A 21,121-nucleotide genomic window follows, 5' to 3' on the forward strand; every position below is an offset into this window, starting at 1 on the left:
AGAAAATCAGCAAAGAAATAACAGAACTGAACCACACATGTGAACAAATGGACTTGATAGACATATACAGAATGTTCCACCCAACAACATCAGAATACACATTCTTCTCAGCAGTACATGGGTCATTCTCTAAAACAGAACATATAATAGCTCACAGAACATACTTAAATAAATGCAAAAGAGTTGAAATTATCCCTTGCATGTTACCAAATCATAGCGCTTTTAAATTAGAAATTAATGATAAAAGATACTGCAAAAATGCCACAAACACATGGAAACTGAGTAACACACTCTTGAGTAATCAGTGGGTCACAGGGGAAATTAAAGAAGAAATTAAACAATACCTACAAGAAAATGAAAATACAAATACAACTTACTGGAATCTGTGGGATGCAATGAAAGCTGTCCTCAGAGTAAAATTTATTGCACTGAGTTCCCACATCAAGCAAACAGAACAAATACAAATATATAACCTGATGCTACACCTCAAACAGCTAGAAAAAGAAAAGCAAGTCAAGTCCAAAGCCAAAAGAAGAGAGGAAATTATAAAAATCAGAGCAGAAATCAATGCAATAGAGACTAAGAAAACAATCCAATGAATCAAGTTCTTTGAAAGAATAAATAAAATTGATAAGCCCCTAGCCAACCTTATTTTAAAAAGGGAAGAAAAGCTCAAATTCATGCAATCAGAAATGAAAAAGGTAAAATCACTACACACTCTATACAAATACAGAGGATCATCAACACCTATTTCGAAAACCTCTACTCTCAAAGGTTTGATAACACAGAAGAAATAGACCGATTCTTAGAAACATATGAAGTACCAAAGCTAGGTCAAGAGGATGTAAAACTGCTGAATAACCCAATTTCTATTAATGAAATTGAAAATGTAATTAAGTTCTTACCTACAAAAAAGAGCCCAGGCCCAGACGGATTCACTGCAGAATTCTACAAGAAATACAGACTTAATGCCGACACTCCTCAAACACTTCAATGAAATTAAAAGGGAAGCAATCCTTCCTAAGTCATTCCTGGAAGCAAATATTACTCTAGTACCAAAACCTGAGAAAGACCCAACTAAAAAAGAGAACTACAGACCAATCTGCCTAAAGAACAAAGATGCAAAAATCCTCAATAAAATATTGGCAAATAGGATGCAACAAATCATCAAGAAGATTATCCACCATGACCAAGTGGGATTCATCCCAGGCATGCAGGGATGGTTAAACATATGTAAATCAATAAATATAATCCACCATATCAATAAAGCCAAAAGTAAGAATGACATGATCATTTCTATAGATGCATAAAAAGCTTTTGATAAGGTCCAACATTCATTCATGATAAGAACTTTACAGAAAATTGGGATAGATGGTCTTTACCTCAATATAATAAAGGCCATCTATGACAAACCAACAGCCAGTATCATACTAAATGACCAAAAATTGAAGGCCTTTACTTTAAAATCAGGCACAAGACAAGGATGTTCTTTATCACTGCTCCTACTTAATATAGTACTGAAAATACTAGCGAGAGCAATGAGACGAGAGAGAGAAATAAAAGGGGTAAAGATAAGAAAGGAAGTTAAATTACCATTTGCAGATGACATGATACTCTTCATCGAAGACCCCCTAAACTCCATTGAAAGACTCTTAGATATAATAAACAAATTCAGTAATGTAGCTGGATACAAAATCAATACTCAAAAATCAATAGCATTCCTATACACTAACAACAAAATCACAGAGAGAGAAATAAGAGAAGCCACACCCTTCACACTAGCAACCAAAAAAAATGAAATATTTAGGAATTACTCTTACAAAAGAAGTGAAAGACCTATATAGGGAAAATTAGAATACACTGAAAAAAGAAATTGAAGATGATCTCAGAAAATGGAAAGACATCCCTTGGTCATGGATAGGAAGAATAAATATTGTGAAAATGGCCATTCTCCCAAAACTCTTATACAGATTCAATGCAACCCCAATAAAAATACCATCAACATACCTCATAGATCTAGAGAAATCACTCCTAAAATTAATCTGGAGTGAGAACAGACCTAGAAGAGCAAAGACAGTTCTAAGCAACAAAGGCAAGGCAGGAGGCATCACAATCCCTGACTTAAAGTTATAGTACAAAGCAACCGTAGTAAAATCAACATGGTACTGGAATCAAAACAGAGCCGAAGATCAATTCAATAGATTAGAAGATACAACCACAACTACAAACACACTCAACCGTCTTATCTTTAATAAGGGAGCCAAACAGGTTCACTGGAAGAACGACAGTCTCTTTAATAAATGGTGTTGGAAAAACTGGCTCTCTGTATGCCAAAAACTAAAAGATAGATCCGTGCCTATCACCATGTACTAAATTAAAATCTAAATGGATCAAAGATCTGAATATTAAAACAGAAACACTAAATCCATTGGAAGACAAATTGGGTAGAAACCTTGACGACATAGGGGTAGGTAGAGAATTCATGAACAGGACTCAAACCGCACAGGAAATACTTCCCAGAATCAGTAACTGGGACCACCTCTTATTAAAAAGTTTCTGCATGTCAAAAGAAATCTCCAGCATAGTGAAAAGAAAACCCATAAACTGGGAAAAAATCTTAGTGAACTCTCCCCGCAGACAAAGGACTTCTGTCTAAAACATATAAAGAATTAAAAAAAATCAGACCCCCAAAATTCAAAGATCCAATCCAAAAATGAGCATCTGAGATGAATACATACTTCTCAGATGAAGAAATACAAATGGCAAATAAATACATGAAAAAATGTTCATCATCATTACTCATTAGAGAAATGCAAATTAAAACCACACTGAGATTCCATCTCACTCCTGAAAGAATGGCCAGGATCAAGAAAACCATCAACAACAAATGCTGGAGAGGCTGTGGGGAAAAAGGAACTCTTCTGCACTGTTGGTGGGAGTGTAGACTGGTGCAACCATTATGGAGGTCAGTCTGGAGATTTCTCAAAAAGCTGGGATTGGAAGTCCCATTTGTTCCAGCTATTCCACTTCTAGGCATATTCCCAGGAGAACTGAAAGCATCATACCACAGTGACATATGTGCACCTATGTTTATAGCAGCACAATTTGTAATCGCCAGATCTTGGAAACAACCCAAGTGTCCATCAACTGAGGAATGGATAAAAAAGTTGTGATATCTTTATACAATGAAGTACTACTCAGATATAAAGAAGGGTCACATTGAGATATTTATAAATAAATGGACGCAGCTTGAGATCATAATCATAAGCGAAATAAATCAAACTCACATGTATGAATGCCGAATAGTTTCCCTATTGTAAGAAATGATTCAAATATATAAAAGTATGTGGTAATCATGATTCCCCATTATGTGCCTTTGAAGCCTTATAAAGTTTTCACTCATTAATTGGAATGGCTTTATTCTGGGCTGTTTAATATTATTGTCTGTGATGAAGTGAACAGCTATTTTGAAGAAAACAAGACATCATAATAGCTAGTGCTGATTTAGCATCATCTTGTTTTGAAGTCCCACCAAACTGTTGCTCTTCTGTCTCCATTGGTTTTATCATGTTGTATCTTACTGGATTTTACTATACTTGATAGCATAAACAAAAGTTTTTATAGACAAAGAGATAATATAGAAACCATTGTTTATTTTCCATTAGCAGGTTCTAAATACCCTGTAATACTTTCATCCCCTTGAATGGTTTCACATTGTCTTGATACGTTTGATGCTATAGTATACAAAGTTACATTCAAATATTTCAAGGATAGAGACACTATGGTAACTACTATTAAGTCGGGTTATCTTGTGGTGAAGCACTAGGTTGCTGAAATTGTCATGCTTTCACCTGTATTGTTATGTTGTTATGTGCTCTTTTATCTCAATCTCCCCCCTTTCATTAAAATATTTACTTATTTATTTATTTATTTATTATTTTTTAATTAAGGGAAAAAATTAAAAAATTAGCAGGATATATTATAGTAACTTTTTTGATTTCCTATTAACTTGATTTGAAGCCCTGTATTACTCCCACTCTTGTTTTGACTGATTATACTCTGTTCTGTTCTGTTTGATAGTATCAAGTTTGAGGGTGTAGGCAACTACTTTGAAGGCAATAAGATTCACTATGACGCCCATTCTGGTTTGACTATTATCTTCTTTTGCAGTCCTGTAATGTTTCCAATATTTAGGTTTTATTGGTCTTGTTCTGTACTGTTTTGTTAAATTTTATTATACCTAATGATATAGTCAATTCTTTTTAAGGAAGTAAGAAGCATTATGGTAACCATTTTTGATAACCTTGTATTCTGTTTTTACATCATGTGCTATGTCTATCCTTTGTTTTGACTGACTGCTTTGTTTTGTTTTGTCATATTTGGTTTTATTCTCTTCCAAAAAATGTAATAAGAACTATGGGAGTAATAAAACCCAAAATGTGTAAATTTTGTTGTAAAAAGGAGAGGAAAAAAGTGCTCTAAAGGATACAACTGCAAGTGTGTTTAGGAATGTAAGATAGATGACCATATTACTAAGTTTTTGTTGGATCACTGAATACAACTGTTTGCAGTCTCACTGTTTGAATGTCCACTTTGTGTGCTTTAATCCTGTAACTTGAACAACTATTTCTAAGATGACAATATATAATCTATTAACTAGTGATTTCTTACCATTTTTTTTGTAATTCTGTATTACTTGTACCCTTATACTGTTTTTTTTTCCTTTAAATAAAAAAAAGGGTTTAGGATATAGCTCAGTGGTAGAGCATCTCTGGTTTTCATTCCCAATACTGTAAAAAACTGCATAAAAATTTACTTAACTGATGCTTCAATCACTTCCACACATTTTTTTAAAAAGCCATTCTTAACCTTTCCCAGGTGTGTGTTTATGCATACATCATCACCTTACCAATCCATAAACCGATTAACTATCAAAATATGCAAATGTAAGCCAGCTGAAAATCAAAGAGGAATCCTAAAAAAGCTTCTATTAATTCAAATTATAAAAATAGATCTCATGTTATTACAGGAAAGGAAGAGGGTGGGGAAAGGTAAAGGAGGGTAATAGGGGTTAGATACGATCAAAATATGTGCAAAGTATGTGCAAAGTATATGCAAATATCACAATTAAATCTGTTAATCTTATAATTAATATGCACTAAAAAATCAGATGTCATAAAGTCTATATACTAAAATTGTTGCTTCAATTTAAGCATACATCCTCACTCAATCCCTTCTTTTGTTTTATACAACATTCTAACAATTAGACTTTGGGGTTATCAGATGTGCAAGAGAGTCAGAGCTACGAGATAGGAAAGCACTATTGTAGAGCAAGGCAAGAAAGTTGACAGCTTAACATTAATGATGGAAATGGAAACAAGCTATAAAAATGGTACACAGAAGCTGAAAAATTAGTTTAGGGCCACTGAGTCTGGCAGCCAGAAGGCTTCAAAGACATACTTTACAACTTAGGACAATAACTAATATGCATATGGATGATGCAATGTTATGAATAAAGTATGCATGGAATAATCTATGCCCAAAGAAAAAGATTTTTCCTTTCTTTCTCTCTCCCTTCCTCCTCCTCTTCATCACCTTCTTTCTCTTCCTTTTCTTCTTCCTGAATTAAACATAACCTCAAAATCATATTGTCTAAATTGCAGCACAGAACTGGATCATTTGATCCATTCTCATCTTATCTCCTCCAAGTGTAAAATCCATCCATCTCTGAACAGCCAGCATTTTCTCAGATCTGCAGTTGGGCTTAACAAATTTAAATTTCAGCACAAGTTTCTTTGAAGTTTTAGCCTTTATCTGGAAAATTGGCTTCGCCTGCCCACCATAGCCACGCAGCTTTCTGACATAATGCTGCATTCCATGGACATACAAGCAATCCTGATCTTTCCTACATGTCACATGTAACTTTGTGAAGTTGCTGCTTGCTGCACTTCTTACGGAAAATCCAGTACATCTTAGGAACATTAACCATGTTTCTAGGAGTGCTATCAGCATGACAAGAAACAAGAGAAGATTTCTAACTGAAATAATTTTTTTAATCGATGTGATGTTTACTAAAAACTTCATAATTTTAAAAACTCTGTAGGAAGAGATTTATTCTCTAAGGGTTTTGGAGTGGTGAAACTTTAGTGTGAAATTGAGGACACCAAAATGGCCATACTTCCAAAACTGATACATAGATTCAATGCAATCCCAATATAAATAGCAGTAGTATTCCTCATAGAAAAAGAGAAAACAATCTTAAAATTTGTATGGAGCCAGAAGAGACCCAGAATAGCAAAATCAATCCTGGGCAACAAAGGCAAGGGTAGAGGCATCACATTTATGAACTTCAAGTTATACTACAAAACTACAGTGATAACAACAACATGGTATAAGCAATAAAACAGATTCAAATTAATGGAAAATAATTGAGGATGCAGAAACAGAAACAGGCACATCAGGCTACCTGATCTTTGACAAAGGGTAAAAAATATATGCTAGAGAAAAGATTGCCTCTTTTATAAAGTGCTGGGAAAACTGTTTATCCACATATAGAAGATTGAACCTAGACCCATACCTCTCATCATGTACTAACAAAGTCAAAATGGATCAAATACGTAGATATGAAAAGAGAAACAAATTGGGGGAAGACATGGATGTAGGCAATGACTTTCTGAATAGTACCCCAACTGCACAAACACCAGGAATCAACAAATGCAATCACATCTGTCATGTCAAATTAAAAAGCTACTGCATAACAAAGGGAGCAACCAACAGTGAACAGACAACCTACAGAATAGAAGAAAATTTTTTCTGGCTATTTCTCAGTTATCTAGAATGGGGAAAATCTCAGATAAGTTAGATTCCCCCAAATAAAAGACCCAATCAAAAAATGGGCAACTGAAATGAACCAACACTTCTCAGAAAGTGAAATACAAATGGCCAATAAATCTCTGAAATAATGTTCAGTATCTCTTGCTATTAGAGAAATGTAAATTCAAACAACACTGAGCTTCCTTTTGCTCCAGAAAGAATGACCATCATCAAGAAATCAGATAATAACAAAAGCTGTAGAGGTTGTGGGGAAAGACTTCTTCATTGTTTGTGAGAATGCAAACTAGTACAACCATTATGAAAATCAGTATAAAGATTCTTCAAAATACAAAAACAAGAAATTCGCTTTGACCCAGCTATTCCCCTCCTAGGTGTCTTCCCCAAAGAGTTAAAAACATATTACAGTGATACATGGATACTCATCTTCATAACAGTATAGCCAAATCTTGGATTATAATTATTTACACACAATGGAGTACTACTTTCCCACAAAGAAGGCTAAACTTGAGCCATTTGTAGGAAAATGTATGCACTTGAGAGCATGTTAAGCAAAATAAATCAGACACACAAACTTAAACACTGCATGGTTTCTCTTATACGAGAAACCTAAAATATAAATGAAGTGTAAAATAAAAGATAGCTATCTTAGTTACTTTTCTCTTGTTGTTGAGACAAAATACCTGATGCCCAAAATTAGGGAAGGGAAGGTTTGTTTCTTACAACTTTGGAAGTTTCAGTCCATAGTCAGCTGGCTCCAAGGCTGAGTGGCATGGCAGGCTGCCATTCGTGAGCCCCACTAAACAGCAAGAGTGAACAGTGCAAAAAAGAGAAAAGACACACCTTCTTCCTGCCCTTACACTCTATGTCAGCCCTGCCCTTGAGTGGGTGTAGCATTCACATCACCAATCCCAGTGGTAGACAATGAACCAATTATGAACGCTGCATTCTATAAGGTCCATGATTGCATGAGCATTGGGGGTTGGGGGGCATCAGAACACAAACCATAACAATAGATAATAGGAATAAAAAGAAAAGAGAGATCGAGTGAGGGATACGGTGTATACTGAAAATGCATCCCAGAGGAGACAGAAGGGAGGGGAAGATAAAAAGTATTAAAATGTGTTTATGCACGTACCAATTCCAGAGGATAAATCTAAATACTATATACTGCAAACATGCACTAATAAAAGCAGAAAACAAACAGGAGACATCATTTTTAAATTGCTGTAAAAGAGGCTGTAATTTAACAGGGTTTTAAGGATTCCCTTTTGCAGAGAGCAAGGGACATACTTGATTTCTAGGCACAGGAACCAAAGAAAAAATGTTAGGGGTTGAAAGCAGGCAGAGAAGCTGACCTCCTTTATGTATGTGTTAATTCCTTAGATTATAAATTTCTTAACTCAGAAGAAAGATCTTGAAATGCCAATCATAATATGGTTTACATATTTTGAAATGAAAAAGTCTTAATAATACAAGTTTTGATTTTCTATATTACTCAAATAAAATGATGAGTTTCCAAGTATTACTTGGACAGTAAAATAAAGTGCTACATATATTTTGTCTGAAATGAAAAATTACTAACTTCCAGGAGTTGAGGAGTTGGGTGTTCTATCATTGAAAAAATCTGGAGACTGTGCCAAGCTTCTTTCAATGACTTTTCCGCAAATTTAACCTCTGAGTGGCCCCTCTCTTTTAATGTAAACCAGATCTCTTTTATGTCTTTTTCTTTTCTTAAATGTATGATTTTTGCTCCCCTTAAGTAGTCTTCTTTGATAAAATCTGATCATTTTTCTGGATATTTAGTGGAATACTGATATGGTTCAAAGTCCCAGTTGCTATTACTTTGGTGAACTTTTCTATGGTGTCAGATGAGGAAAATCATACAAAAGCAAAGAGAATGAAATGTGTTTAATGTTTACATGAGCCCGCATGTAATTCTAAGTCAATTCCTGTATGAGATTTGGTGGAGAAAATTCATTCAAAAGTAACACAGGCCAACTGACTGTTTTCATGCACAATTACCCTAAATAAAATTCATAATCTTTGGAGGGCCTCTATCATGTCTTTTATTTTGGGCACCTTCTTGGAGCTCTGGGCTTACAATTAGGCTCTTCACAGCTTACTTTAAAGCTCAGCTTTTAGAATTGCTGATTATTCCTTAAGTATTATTAAGATATTATTGCCAAATATCTTTTGAGTTCAACTGATACCAACAACAAATGTAAAAGTCCTGTAAAAGTCAGATGAAAGTCCTGTGATTCATTAACTGTCATGAAAATTTCTAAACTGAGTTTCTAACTCAATTTGTTTGATTAACTATAAATAAAAAGTTTGAGATAACAGTAGGACTTTGACAATTAATCTAAGGGCATACTTTTGCTACAGTAGCATTTATTTTAGTGATATAGTACCTGAAAAGATTACCAAAGAGAAACTGAACTTTAGCATAACTTAAATGCATGAAATTGTTTTTACTAGACTTCATTGTTACATTTCTTGTGCCAATGGAAAGATAAAACAATTAACTGTTATTAGTTTCAAAAATCAATGGTTTGATCATCACCAACTTTTACATATAAATAAGCAAAACAGTTGTCTCTCATTTTAGTATGGTGTTTTATATTATTTGTGACTTTCAGTGGTTATTTGGATCAAGTGTTATATTTAGTCAACTGTTAATCTTTACTATTTTAATGAGTTGTCCATTAAGAACACCAGTTTAAGAACAGTTACTCTCAAGTGTGGATGGTTTTGATGACAGCCAATGTGGAACTGATTCTTTAGCTCAGTGTACTACAACTGATTATTTGCTAATCTAATGAGGACAGTAGTACACATCTGCATCTAAATATGGGATGGAGTATTTCATATCAAGTTTATGTGTTCCTATCCATGCAGCTGTCATTGGAGCAATCACCATCCTGTATGCCAACTGTCAGCCCAAGCAACACCAGAAGCTTTCGCCCTTGAAATAGGTTATTCCAGAGCAAATGGTCCAAATCCAAAATCAAATGTCCAGAGTAGCCTGGGGTTGATTCCAATCTCTAAAAACTCTGAAAAATTTAAGTCTATTTGAAGGCACTGTGCTTTAGGCTTTCTCCAAGAATTCAAAGAGTCTAGGCTAAGCACTCAAAGCTATCATTAAGCAAGTCTCTACAGTTGCTCCCTGCTTTAGGCAGACTTCAGAATTACGGTCATAAAAGACGCTTCACTCAGTGAGGAAGTCAGGATTCCTGGTAGGCTGACATGTGCCAGCCTGAGAAAGTTCAAATAAATACTAACATAGAGCAAGCAAAGTTGGAGCACAGTGAGTACATGATTTTCTACATCATTCATTTCTTACCTTTCTCATGTGCCCTGAAGATTCACATGAAGAAACTGCCTAAACTGATGTTTAATCAAGAAGATGAGCGTGATGATAGAGAACACAGAAATGATCTACAGCGAAAGTGGAGGAAAAACATACCCAGGACAAAGATGGGGACTAAATCGGTTTGTCATTGTTGCCTGTAAGTTAGTGCAATAATAGAAAGTCACAGTTTCTTTATCCATCCTTTAGTTCTACCTAAAGTTAATGAAAGCTTAAAGCTTGACTCAGTTCTGGTCCCTGGGGACCTCTTTCTAGCAGTAGAAACTGTTATGCTTCATTGGCCTTTTGAACTGAGGCTCTGATTCGCCACTAAATGACATGTATGTGGTATGACTGTTAAATTCAGTGTTTGGATCAGTACTGGGTACCTATAGTGCAACTTTTGTATACCTGAATAGCATGATTTGGCAAATTTTTCTACGCAGGGCAAGAGATTATGAATCTTTCTGGGTCATGCAGTCTCAGTGCCAACAATTGACTTCTCCTTTTATGATGTGAAAGAATTCATAGACAAAATAGCAGTTCATGCTTATGGTTGTGGTCCAATAAAACTTTATGAAGTATATATGAAAATACATTTGTACTTGGCTTTTACCAATTATTGACCCCTGTGCTACATCTGGAATAGACTACTAATATTTACAATCTCAGATATTCTTAACAAGCTCATGTAGTTGGCCCCAATTATTTCAATTTTGAGGACAAAAACAATGAATTTCAGAGAAGTTGAAAAATGTGTCATAGCTAACAAAAGTTTCATAGCTAACAAGAAACAAAGCCAAGATTCAAATCTTCGCAATCTCTTTCCTGTTGCAATCTAAGGGGGACTTTTACTATCCTATGGATATCAGCAACTAACGCCCTCTTTAAATGCTCATTCCTCTAAATATCAGTTACGACAGAAATCTTCTAAGGTTTTGATGAAACCGGTTATGGTTTTACACAGAATAATGATATAATTGCATATAACAGAATGTCCCTTGAGCCAGGAGTGCTGCTTGCCAATGAAATGGTGGTTTCAGCTGATTTGTTTCTATCCCCAGCTGTCCTTTTGGCTCCGCTCATCAATTCTTTCTGGTGTTCTGTTTTAGCTTCCAGTGCTTATTGTCTGTATTGTTATATTCCAGGATGAACTGTGGTTGCCAAGTTAAACCAGTTAATAAGACAAACTAATTTGAGGTTAGTAGGTTTTGGCCTATGTATAGAGTTCATGCTTCTTTTCTGTATTAGGTTGAACCCTGTGAAATTGCCACATTTGTAGGTCAAAGTGGCAGTTTCATATGGTTCAATGTAATATTAGAGAGCACAGACCCTGTGATACACATTTTATCTGGTACCCACGAGACTTTTCTTCTGTTTACTTCACAGTTCACTGAAGTGCTGCAGATGATTAAAGCAGCACAAAGTGAGCTGCCAAAAAGGTGAGCCATGATATAATAATTTCTAACATTCACTGCATTCTATAATGCCAGGGTCAGCGAGCCAGAAGTGCGTTAGACTGCCCTTCTGTCAGTCACCTATAGACTGAAACAGTTCTCATCTCTACTTTTCAAAATTCACCTTTGCAGAGCTTTTGCAAAATTAGCTCCACAACCCTTCTTGTTAGTGACACAAAGTAGTCATATGGGCTTAATGGATTCACAAGAATGTGAGCGATCTACTTAGTGAAATGAAACAGACATGAGACAGAAACTTGGAAATGGGAAAAATACCTCTCAAGGCTCCCAAGATATTAGAAACTTCATTTAAAGCAGAGATTCATCAAGAAAATACTAGGAAACACATCACATGCTCCCCTCAGTTCCAAACTGATATTATTTTCCAAGGGTTTCATGTGAGTATGCACACAAATCTGTATTTATACTTCTAGATGGCTGAGCTATTTTCACTTATGCTAGAAGAAAAATTAATCAATTTTGGAAAATTAAGAGATAATAAAGATGTGTTGTCTCTAGAATCAAACATGTATGAGTAAACAGTGACTGACTTCATTGATCTCAGAAGATAAAGAATCAATATACATTAAGCTTTGGGTGGGCATGGTATCACATGCCTGTAATTCCAGTGTTTGTGAGGCTGAGACATGAGCAGCCTTATGAATTCAAGGCCAGCCTGCATTACATAGTGAGGCCAGCTTGAACTACACAGAGAAACCTTGTCTCAAATACAATACAATACAGTACAATACAATATGATATGATATGATAATGATATGATATGATACGATAAAATAAAATAAAACACCAGAAATAGAAATTAATGAAAGGGGCAGACAAACTTGTAGAATAATTTACTCCCCAAGAAAGAAAGAAAAAAATTTCTAGCTCTATAGAACATTTAAGCATTTTTTTGGAAATCTGTAGAAAGTTCAACTTAATTAGATATAAAGTTTTTAATATTTACCTTGTTCTCCACCTGGACTCCATCACCTTCCCCAAGCACTGCTGTGTGATGAGGTTCTATTTTTTGTTGCTCATCATCAGGCCCTAGAAAAAGGGTGACCTTTAATACCTATGATAGCATATTTATCCTATGGCTACACGTTGGTCAAATACCACCATAAAATTAGCTTCAATTTCAGAACTAACAGACTCAGAATCCTCTTAAATTTTAGTTAATTGTATCTGCTATTATTAAAGGCTAAAATTGGTTGGGGTTCAGTGCAGAAAAGAATAGACTGGTAAACTTGCAGTGTGTTTTCATTTATACTTTAAATTACATGCCCTAATAATTCAATTGAAAGGCAAAGAGTTTGGCATTACATATCATATGAGTGTGTCCTTGGGTAAATTATAAACCTCATAAGAAGTAAACATGCTTAGAAAAATTATCAAGTGCCATCATTAATAAATTTCAACAAGTATTGAGCACCTACAAGTACCTAGTACAAGGCAAAAACACAAAGAAGGACAAAGTAGATTTCTTGCATACAAGTAATTCAAAATCACCCTGGGGTAAATGAAATATATGCACACAAAATAACCAGAGACGAATTCATCTGAAAAATAAATAAATTGGATAGTCATTGAATACTAGCCATTAATTTGTGAACAAGGCCTTGTTCTAAACATGGTACGGAGGTCTTCAAGATGTAAATTTCTGTACTAAGGCCACAGATGAAATAACACGAATGAAATTGACACTTGAAGGTAATAATAAGTTACTCATAAATGTATCGAGAAAACAGGAACCCTGAAAATTTGTTGTGGGAGACGTAAGTCTAGAACAGAGAAGAATTACATAGGCCTAAAAGGGGACAAAGCTGGGAAAGGGGACATTTTAGAAAAGCAGATAGATAAGGTAAGTGTAACTCATGGGCATTTCTAGAAAAACTGTAAACCTTCTACCACTGCTCAAACATTCCTCTGGAAAGAAAGATGAAAATGCAGTCTGGTTTTAAGTCTAAGGAAACCTTAAACATCATGCTTCTCTGTGTGAATCTGAGAGCCACTGAAGAGGATATGTGAAATTATCCAATCCGTGTCTTGGAAAAATAATTCTGGAAGTAAAGTATAGAGTGAATTGGAGGGAGCAAGACCAAAGTTATGATGAATTGTTAGGAATTTGCTGCCACAGTCTAAGTGAAAATGAGCTATAATCTGAACTGGGAGAGTGAGAATTGCTAGGAATGGGTTAGAAACATAGTGCTGAAAAAGAATCTAGAGGACTTGGCAACAATGGGAGAGAAGAGTCTAACACGATTGTCACAGGAAAGGGAGCATGTGGTGACCTAATGATTACAACAGAAGTTCTGCAGGAAGAGGCTGGAGGCTGGAGGAGCCAAGGTGGGTGAGAACAGCCACAGAAAGCTGGAGAAATGTGAGATTTGGGGTGGGTCTTACATTTGGGTAAAAAAAAAAAAAAACATAGCCACATGAATGAATGATAGAGGACAGATTTAAAATAGTGTGATCAACTTTTGTTTTGGAGGGGTGATCAACTTTTGTTTTGGAGGAGTGACCAACTTTTAAAGATATTTAAAGGTCTGATGTCTATATTATATTCGGGGATATGAATAAGGGCATTCACTTGACCTGCTGGAGCTAAAGTTTAATAATTATGAAATAACTTTAAATGAAAACAGTAGGCCAATGAATTATTATAGAAACAGAAAAATAATTTAAGAATTTGGGGCATACTGGTTGAAGCCCAAACATAGCTATATTTTGTAGAGATGTCTTCCTTTTCATTTCTACTTTGGTGAGACATCAGGAGTCATGCTGATGCCTGAAAATATGAAATAGGATTCTGATAGTGCAAGAGTTATCAACATGGAGTCAAAGTGCTTTCCAAGGCTCTGCACACAGAATTCAGGGTGTGACACATACATTTTTACTAACACCAATATTGAAATATAGCTTTTCTTCAATCATGAATGTAGTTAACAAACCACACTAGTACTAGCTAGAGTGATGACTTGGTCACTCCTACTGGAGTAAGTTTAATATCATGCTAGTATTGTAGATGTCTCAAAATACAGTTTCTGAAAATCATGACTTAGAATTAAAATAGATCTACTGCTACAGCAAGTTATTTCGAATATTACCAGAGAAGCACACACAAAACTGTATGAAAAACTTACTGTTAATGAGATAGGAGTCAGGGTATGGCTTAGGTTAGCTGGGAAGAGAGGCATGCCAGGATTCCAGGATCAATACAGCCCCGCCTCTCAAGACTCCCATATGTAGAACTTCTCACAGGTTCCCACACGTTGTGCATGACATACAAGGACACAGACGCCAGGAGAAGTCTGTTGCCCTTGACTCTTTTCAGTAACCGGCCCTGAGTCTCCTAAACCCAGGGTGTACTTTTCTATTTGCTTTTCTAATTTCCTCGCTTGTGCAGCCCAGGTTTGCTTTCCCTCATCCCCACTTCTCAAATAAAATTTTAGCACTGATTTTGCCTTGTGTTTAATTTTTTGTTCAAGGTAAGGAGGACCTGAAATACATTTATTTGGTGAGCCATTTCTAAAACGAAGTATCCAGTAACATTATCCTAATAACTTCACTGAATTTAAAAATATTCTGTGGCGGATGCTTGGCAGATGTCAAAAAAGTCCATGGGACAGAAAAGATTAAGAAGCTCTGTCTCAGGCACGGTGGTGTGCTAGTAAATGTTTAATAACCAGCTTTTCCGGCACTAGGGGGGAGAATAACCTTAATATGTAGTGTGTGACAATTTTCATGGTGTAAATTCTTGTTTGGGCAATTTCAAGTTACCAGCATGAGGTCAGGAACGTTATTCACAATCAGCTCTTGCAGCCTGGCAAAGGTCAGCCCTAGCATATACTAAATGTTTCTTTTCCATCAAAGATACAGGTCAGAAGATGTCACATGCATGTGTAAAAATGCCACAACAAGAAAGATATAGGACCACAGATGTCAGAGAAGTAAATGATAGGACTCAATTGATTTTTCACTTATTCAGGACTTGGCAATAAAAGAAAAGTCTGGGAGTTAGAGAATCACATTTAGAGTTGGCTAATATTTAACTGTGATGTGGAGCAACATTTTTATTAGGTGTGCTTTACTGCGATCTCCTGGGAGCAATGAGCCATGTCTTTCTTTATCTTCAACTAATTCCTTCATAACACGCATTACCCATGTGGTCCATTCCTTGGCCCTCCTTGTATCATGCAGAATGTCTTATGAGACATAGACTAAAACATTTTATAAATTCCTTCACTATTTCAGTAAAGTGAGCTGACAACAGATAGCCCTTCAAAATAAGCTGAGCTGGTATTTCTCTATACCCCTATCAGGACAGCTTGTTTGACAGCAGTGTTCATTGACTGGTTTGTAAGGAAGTCTTAACTTAAGAAACAAAGGGTTCAGCTTGTTCAAAGGACTCTCATGCTAACTTCATATGGGATGCAACTGTTGCCCATTCCTCTCACTGATGTGTGAAAGAAATCACAGTGGTGATATACAACAAAGCCATTTGAAATGCTCCACCGTGGGGCAGAGCTTTCTTATACACACTGGAGTCAAGTTTCCAGGTTAATAATCTTAAGTGTACCTTTCATCTCTGTTATTATATGAAATGTCTAAAACAGGGTCACAGCAAAGACTGATTCTATCTCCATTTCCAGGTCATTCCTATGATATTTCACCCATCTGGTTATCTCCTGAAACTAAAATAAGTCTCAAAGAAAATACATTTAATTGTTTCTGACTACTTTCAACTATAAAAAGAGCCAAATCAGATAGTAAATAGTTTCCATTGGAAATCTTTGCCAGGAATGTTAAACTTAGTAGTGCATTTAAGGAAAATTTAATTAAAAACAATTTAATTGCAATTTTTTTACCTAATCATAAAAGGAAAAAAATACCTTAAAACTTATTTTAAATTTAGCTATGTTAATTGTAATACATCCTTTCTGCATGAGCCGACTTTCTTTTTTCTGTTTGTCCTTTTCATAAGAACTGCTGGCTCACTTACTCTGTGCTCCACACACTCTGATACAGCCATTGGAGCTTTGGACCCCATCAATTTTATATATATATATATAGGTTGAAGTCTTCTAACCTGACAGAGATTTTTAATTGAAAAAGACAAACTGCCTCAAACACTTTTATTTTAAAGTGTAAATGTGCTTTCCTTTACAGTTTTATAAAGGAAGTTAAAATGAGTCTGCTGATAGGTTAGAAACATTTTCTTCCTTTTTTAAAGCACACTCATTGTGTACCACATAAATGTCACTAGATTATTAGTTTCCCCTAATCTCTTACTGTCGTCTCTCTCATATTAATTCAAAGACATTTGAATTACCAATTCACCATACTACGCATTTAACTAGAAAAATGACCTCTTTTCATTGCTTATTTCATTAATTTTCATACTGTCTAATTAAATTACACAGTGGCAGTTATTGGTGCACTGGCTGGAACGCTCAGAGAAAAACAGAACATGTTTTAAATGCACTACAACTCTGCTATTGCTAGGCCTCTTCCTCAAGGCTCTGGTCAATCCAGTTAGTGGAGTAAGTGGAAGACAATCAAGAGGGCTCCTGTTGTATACATGTGTGTTTCCCAAGCTTTATTGTGATTTCCAAGGACTCCGTTAAAGTTCGTACCACCCAGAACTGCAAACGAAAGTTGAGCATTAACTAAGCATGAATAACTACTTACTTAAATACGCGAAGACATTTTACTGTCTTCATAAGCCACTTAGCTATCATTTCAAAAACCACAAACAAATACTTTTTTTATATTTCTGAAAGTGTTTTTTAAAGCACCAAACAGTACTACATGACGTTGAGTATTTTAAGGGACTGGCATTCAAGATGATAAAGTGTACCAAGCTTCAAGGACACAGGACATAAACTCTTCTACCCTTCTGACTGCTGCATTAATTTAACCTAACTAAATCTATCAGTGTCCTTTTGAAGCACATCTTATAGCAATTAATATTTTAAATGGCCCTCTTAAATTTCCACTTAATGCAGTCTCCCCAGATTATTTTTTCAACTCAAATTGCAGCCTATTTATTCCATCCGATCTCCTAATGATATATTTACAATATTTACTGCAACAGACTGGAGGGGCTAGACATTCTGAAAAAGACAATTTAACTTGTTTATCAGTTCCTGCCATCTGTGGTTGGCTGGTACCATTCTAGCTTTTTTTTTTTTTTTTTGTACCAGGGATCAAACTCATGACCTTGCACTTGCCAGGCAAGTGCTTATGTCACTGAACTAAATCTCCAGCCCCCATTCTAGTTTTATAAGCAAGAAAAAATTGAGGCAATAAAGTCAGAAAGCATTTTCTGAATTTTCTCTATTTAAGAAATCAGTACGCATTCAACAGCTATGTCTGTTTTGTCATTTCTTTTTCTCTGTGATTTATTCTTACATTTCATTTTTTGTTTTTCTCATTAACACTCCTGCTGGGATGGGTAGGAGGAAGGGAGGAAGATAAAATTCAAATGAAGTCATTTGGCCGGTTGCTCATTGGTTAAAGCAGAGTCCTAAGAGGCTAGTTTTGAGAGTTGGATTCTCTCCCTGGTCCAGTTTACTCCAGACAAATGCAACTTCACTCAAGGACACAGATTATAACAATATCTCCTGCCAGCTGTTTTCCACTTGTGGTCCACAGGATCAGGCGAGGGAGTAGAAATGACTCAGGAAAACCCTGCCTCACCTCAAGAAAAACAAGTAAATGTGAGGGTCACTCTCACCCTGAGAATTTACAGGGCTTTTCACTTGTGAACTTCTGGGATGAAAAGTCTGTCATAAACCAAGCCTGCAACTACTGATTTAAAACTTGCTTTGAAACTTACTTGTAAACTTTTCTCGGTTTTATCCTCTGCAGTGTCACTGGTACCAAAATCAATTCCCAGCTGCTATAGAGAATGGTCATTACTTTTTTAAATGGGTGAAAAAAATTTAAAATAGTATTTCATGATAAATGACAAATACATTCACATAGAGTATCATGGAACGGTCATCTGTTTATTTACCTATTGCTTCTATGCTACACAGGCAGAGCTGAGTAGTTGCAACAGAAGCTGTACAGCCCGCCGAGATGAAAATATTTACTACCTGGATCTTTACAGAAAGTCTGTTTCTCCCTGCTTTTCTTATTTTTGCAAGCATTTCTGCACTCCTTACCACCTTAGAGTCCATGCATTTTCTGTATTACTTTCCTTTTGCACAGATTATCTTCTGCTCTCAAAATCATAAAACAAAGGGGCTACCTCCACAAACATGTTTTTTTCCCTATTCTTATAAAGCGTTATGTGATTCTTGGGAGTTTCAACAGATCATAAAAACAAATAATGTCTCATCACTTCCAGGAGGTGGCTAATATAGTTTAATATGAGTGCACAGGGACTTATGATACTACTACTAGATTTTTTGTATTTCATTGAATGCTAAAATACATAGACTTTGCTTTTGAAATGCTACTCAGTGAAAAAGGAATAAAGCCCGTTTATACTATATCAGGAATGAGTTCAAAATACCGTTATTTTCAGAAGAAAATTTTCAGGCAATTAAACGCTCTTTGAGGAAAACATAAAGAATGATTTAACTAAAGAGCTCTGAGTTTAGCCTCAAACAGATGTTATCACAAGTCATCTGCCTGGCTGTGATAGTGTATTGCCCCAGGAGGTAGCCTTGTTAGGGGTCACAAAGTTCATCACTGAGATCCCTGTAGAAGCAGGACAGAAAGCATCCAACCACAGAAGGCCTCAACAGTGGGGATCCTCGGTTTGTACCTGGGATGCTCCACACCACCCATCCTTGTTACTGGGAATGAGGAGGGGAAATGGGAGGATGTTTCTCCTACTTTGGGTTTTTCCATGTTCTGGGGCAAAGAGTTTATTTAGGAGGTGATCCCAAGGAACAGTAGCCCGAAAGTCAGGAGAGTCAGACAAGAAGGGAAGATTCACACTTCAGGTGTCTCAACAAGCACACTGCAACTGCAAGCAGCTTGGCATGCTCCTACCTGGAAGGTCTAGGAACAGGCCTCTCGCACAGGCCTCTCAGGTATCCCACCCAAGTCAGGTAGTTTCTAGAATGTTAATTCTCCAGGCATTTCATGCTGCCTGGTAGAGGCAGAGCAGCTTCCCCAGGTATCAGAAAAAATGCCACAGATCCAAGCAGCTGAAAGTTGCTCAGTGGCCACTGAGGAGGTAAGAGCCCGGTGATACAGGAGGGGGACTAACAAACAGCATCTGCTATAGTAGTCCTCTGCCAGTCTTTCCCTGGAACCCATGGCTGCTTCTAGGAGGATGGGAAGGGTCAGAGTGGATGCAGGCAGGAGCCAGCCTGCTCGGCAAGCCCTTCTCTCCAACCTGCTATTCCTTGGCTCATCAGCTGCTCAGTTGACTAAGGGATTTTTATTTGAAATGACAAGACAGTGTGGCTTCTCACTGTCACTGGACAGACTGTAAGGAGCAGCATGGAAACTGGGATTGAGAATCCTGTGGTTCTAGTCCCAGCTCTCCTGATGCACATTTCTTTAGATTTCACATTGCTTACCTATAAAATCAGGGTCGACTGGTTCTCCAACATCCTTTCTTGACTAGACTCAATAAACAGTTCATATGCAACCCTTAGAATAGGAGAAAACCAACCCTGAGATATCTTAGATGCTTCTGAGACTTCTAATCTACCCCTTCTACCTCTCAAGAAACAGACAGATTCCTGCTCCCATTACAGCCTACTATAGCTCCATCCCTATGTCAGTATGAAGGTTGCCAACCTCTTATGAGGTGTCACAACACATAATTGTACACCTTTTGTCTGTACACAGGGTGCAGTGAATTAGGTGTGTCATGACTGGTATTATGTTCTCCTTCACTGAACATTCTGGCAGCTGTGACAGCTTGTCCTGGGGATGGATATATATATATATATATATATATATATATATATATATATATATGGATTGAGAGGGCTGTTGTGAGAGAAGAAAGCATAGCATTAAATGATTTGGAAAAATGATTTCAATCTACCTTTCACTCCCTCAGTACTAGAAATCAAATTGAAACTGAAGCCAAAGTAAAGTATTTCCAACTTACCAATGTACACAGCTCCAGATATGGTATAAATGAAGCTTGTCCATCCTGGAAAAGAACCAGAAACATAAAAATGTTAGTGTCCTTAACACCAAAGGAATTAGACATGAAATTCATTATTTCTTTTTTGACATATATTTTAAGATTCTGATTCTGTGAGTTGCTTAAAATGCACACACACATGCACATGCACTCCCCTGACACACACATACACACATACACGAATATATTCTTAAACCTAAAACCTTGGTTTCCAATGTTTAAGCGCCACCCACAACCGAAGTGTACAATTCATTTGACTGTACAACTATAAGCCAAATTTTGTTTTCACAAATGATTTCTTCTAGTTCTAACATGCTATGAACTGTAACACTCCAGTCAAGCTTGGCCTTC

The 21,121-nt window shown here is 36.3% G+C and overlaps 1 protein-coding gene and 1 pseudogene across 5 annotated transcripts in view; both read right to left on the reverse strand.

The window, feature by feature from the left end:
• Window positions 1–21,121, reverse strand: part of Pir (pirin) — a 114,229-nt gene that overhangs the window by 11,366 nt on the left and 81,742 nt on the right. For all 5 annotated transcript variants that reach the window (XM_063242983.1, XM_003463032.5, XM_013144868.3 and 2 more), the window contains 2 exons: window positions 20,732–20,776; window positions 12,608–12,690 (listed from right to left, as the gene is read on the reverse strand). In XM_063242983.1, the coding sequence (XP_063099053.1) occupies window positions 12,608–12,690; window positions 20,732–20,776 (128 nt within the window). The remainder of the gene's footprint in view (window positions 1–12,607; window positions 12,691–20,731; window positions 20,777–21,121) is intronic.
• On the reverse strand, window positions 4,247–7,387 carry LOC134474546 (large ribosomal subunit protein eL42-like; annotated as a pseudogene).

This window comes from Cavia porcellus, unplaced genomic scaffold (genome assembly GCF_034190915.1).
Source record: "Cavia porcellus strain 051 isolate PalLab524CR breed Dunkin Hartley unplaced genomic scaffold, mCavPor4.1 scaffold_33, whole genome shotgun sequence".
Classification (NCBI taxonomy): domain Eukaryota; kingdom Metazoa; phylum Chordata; class Mammalia; order Rodentia; family Caviidae; genus Cavia; species Cavia porcellus.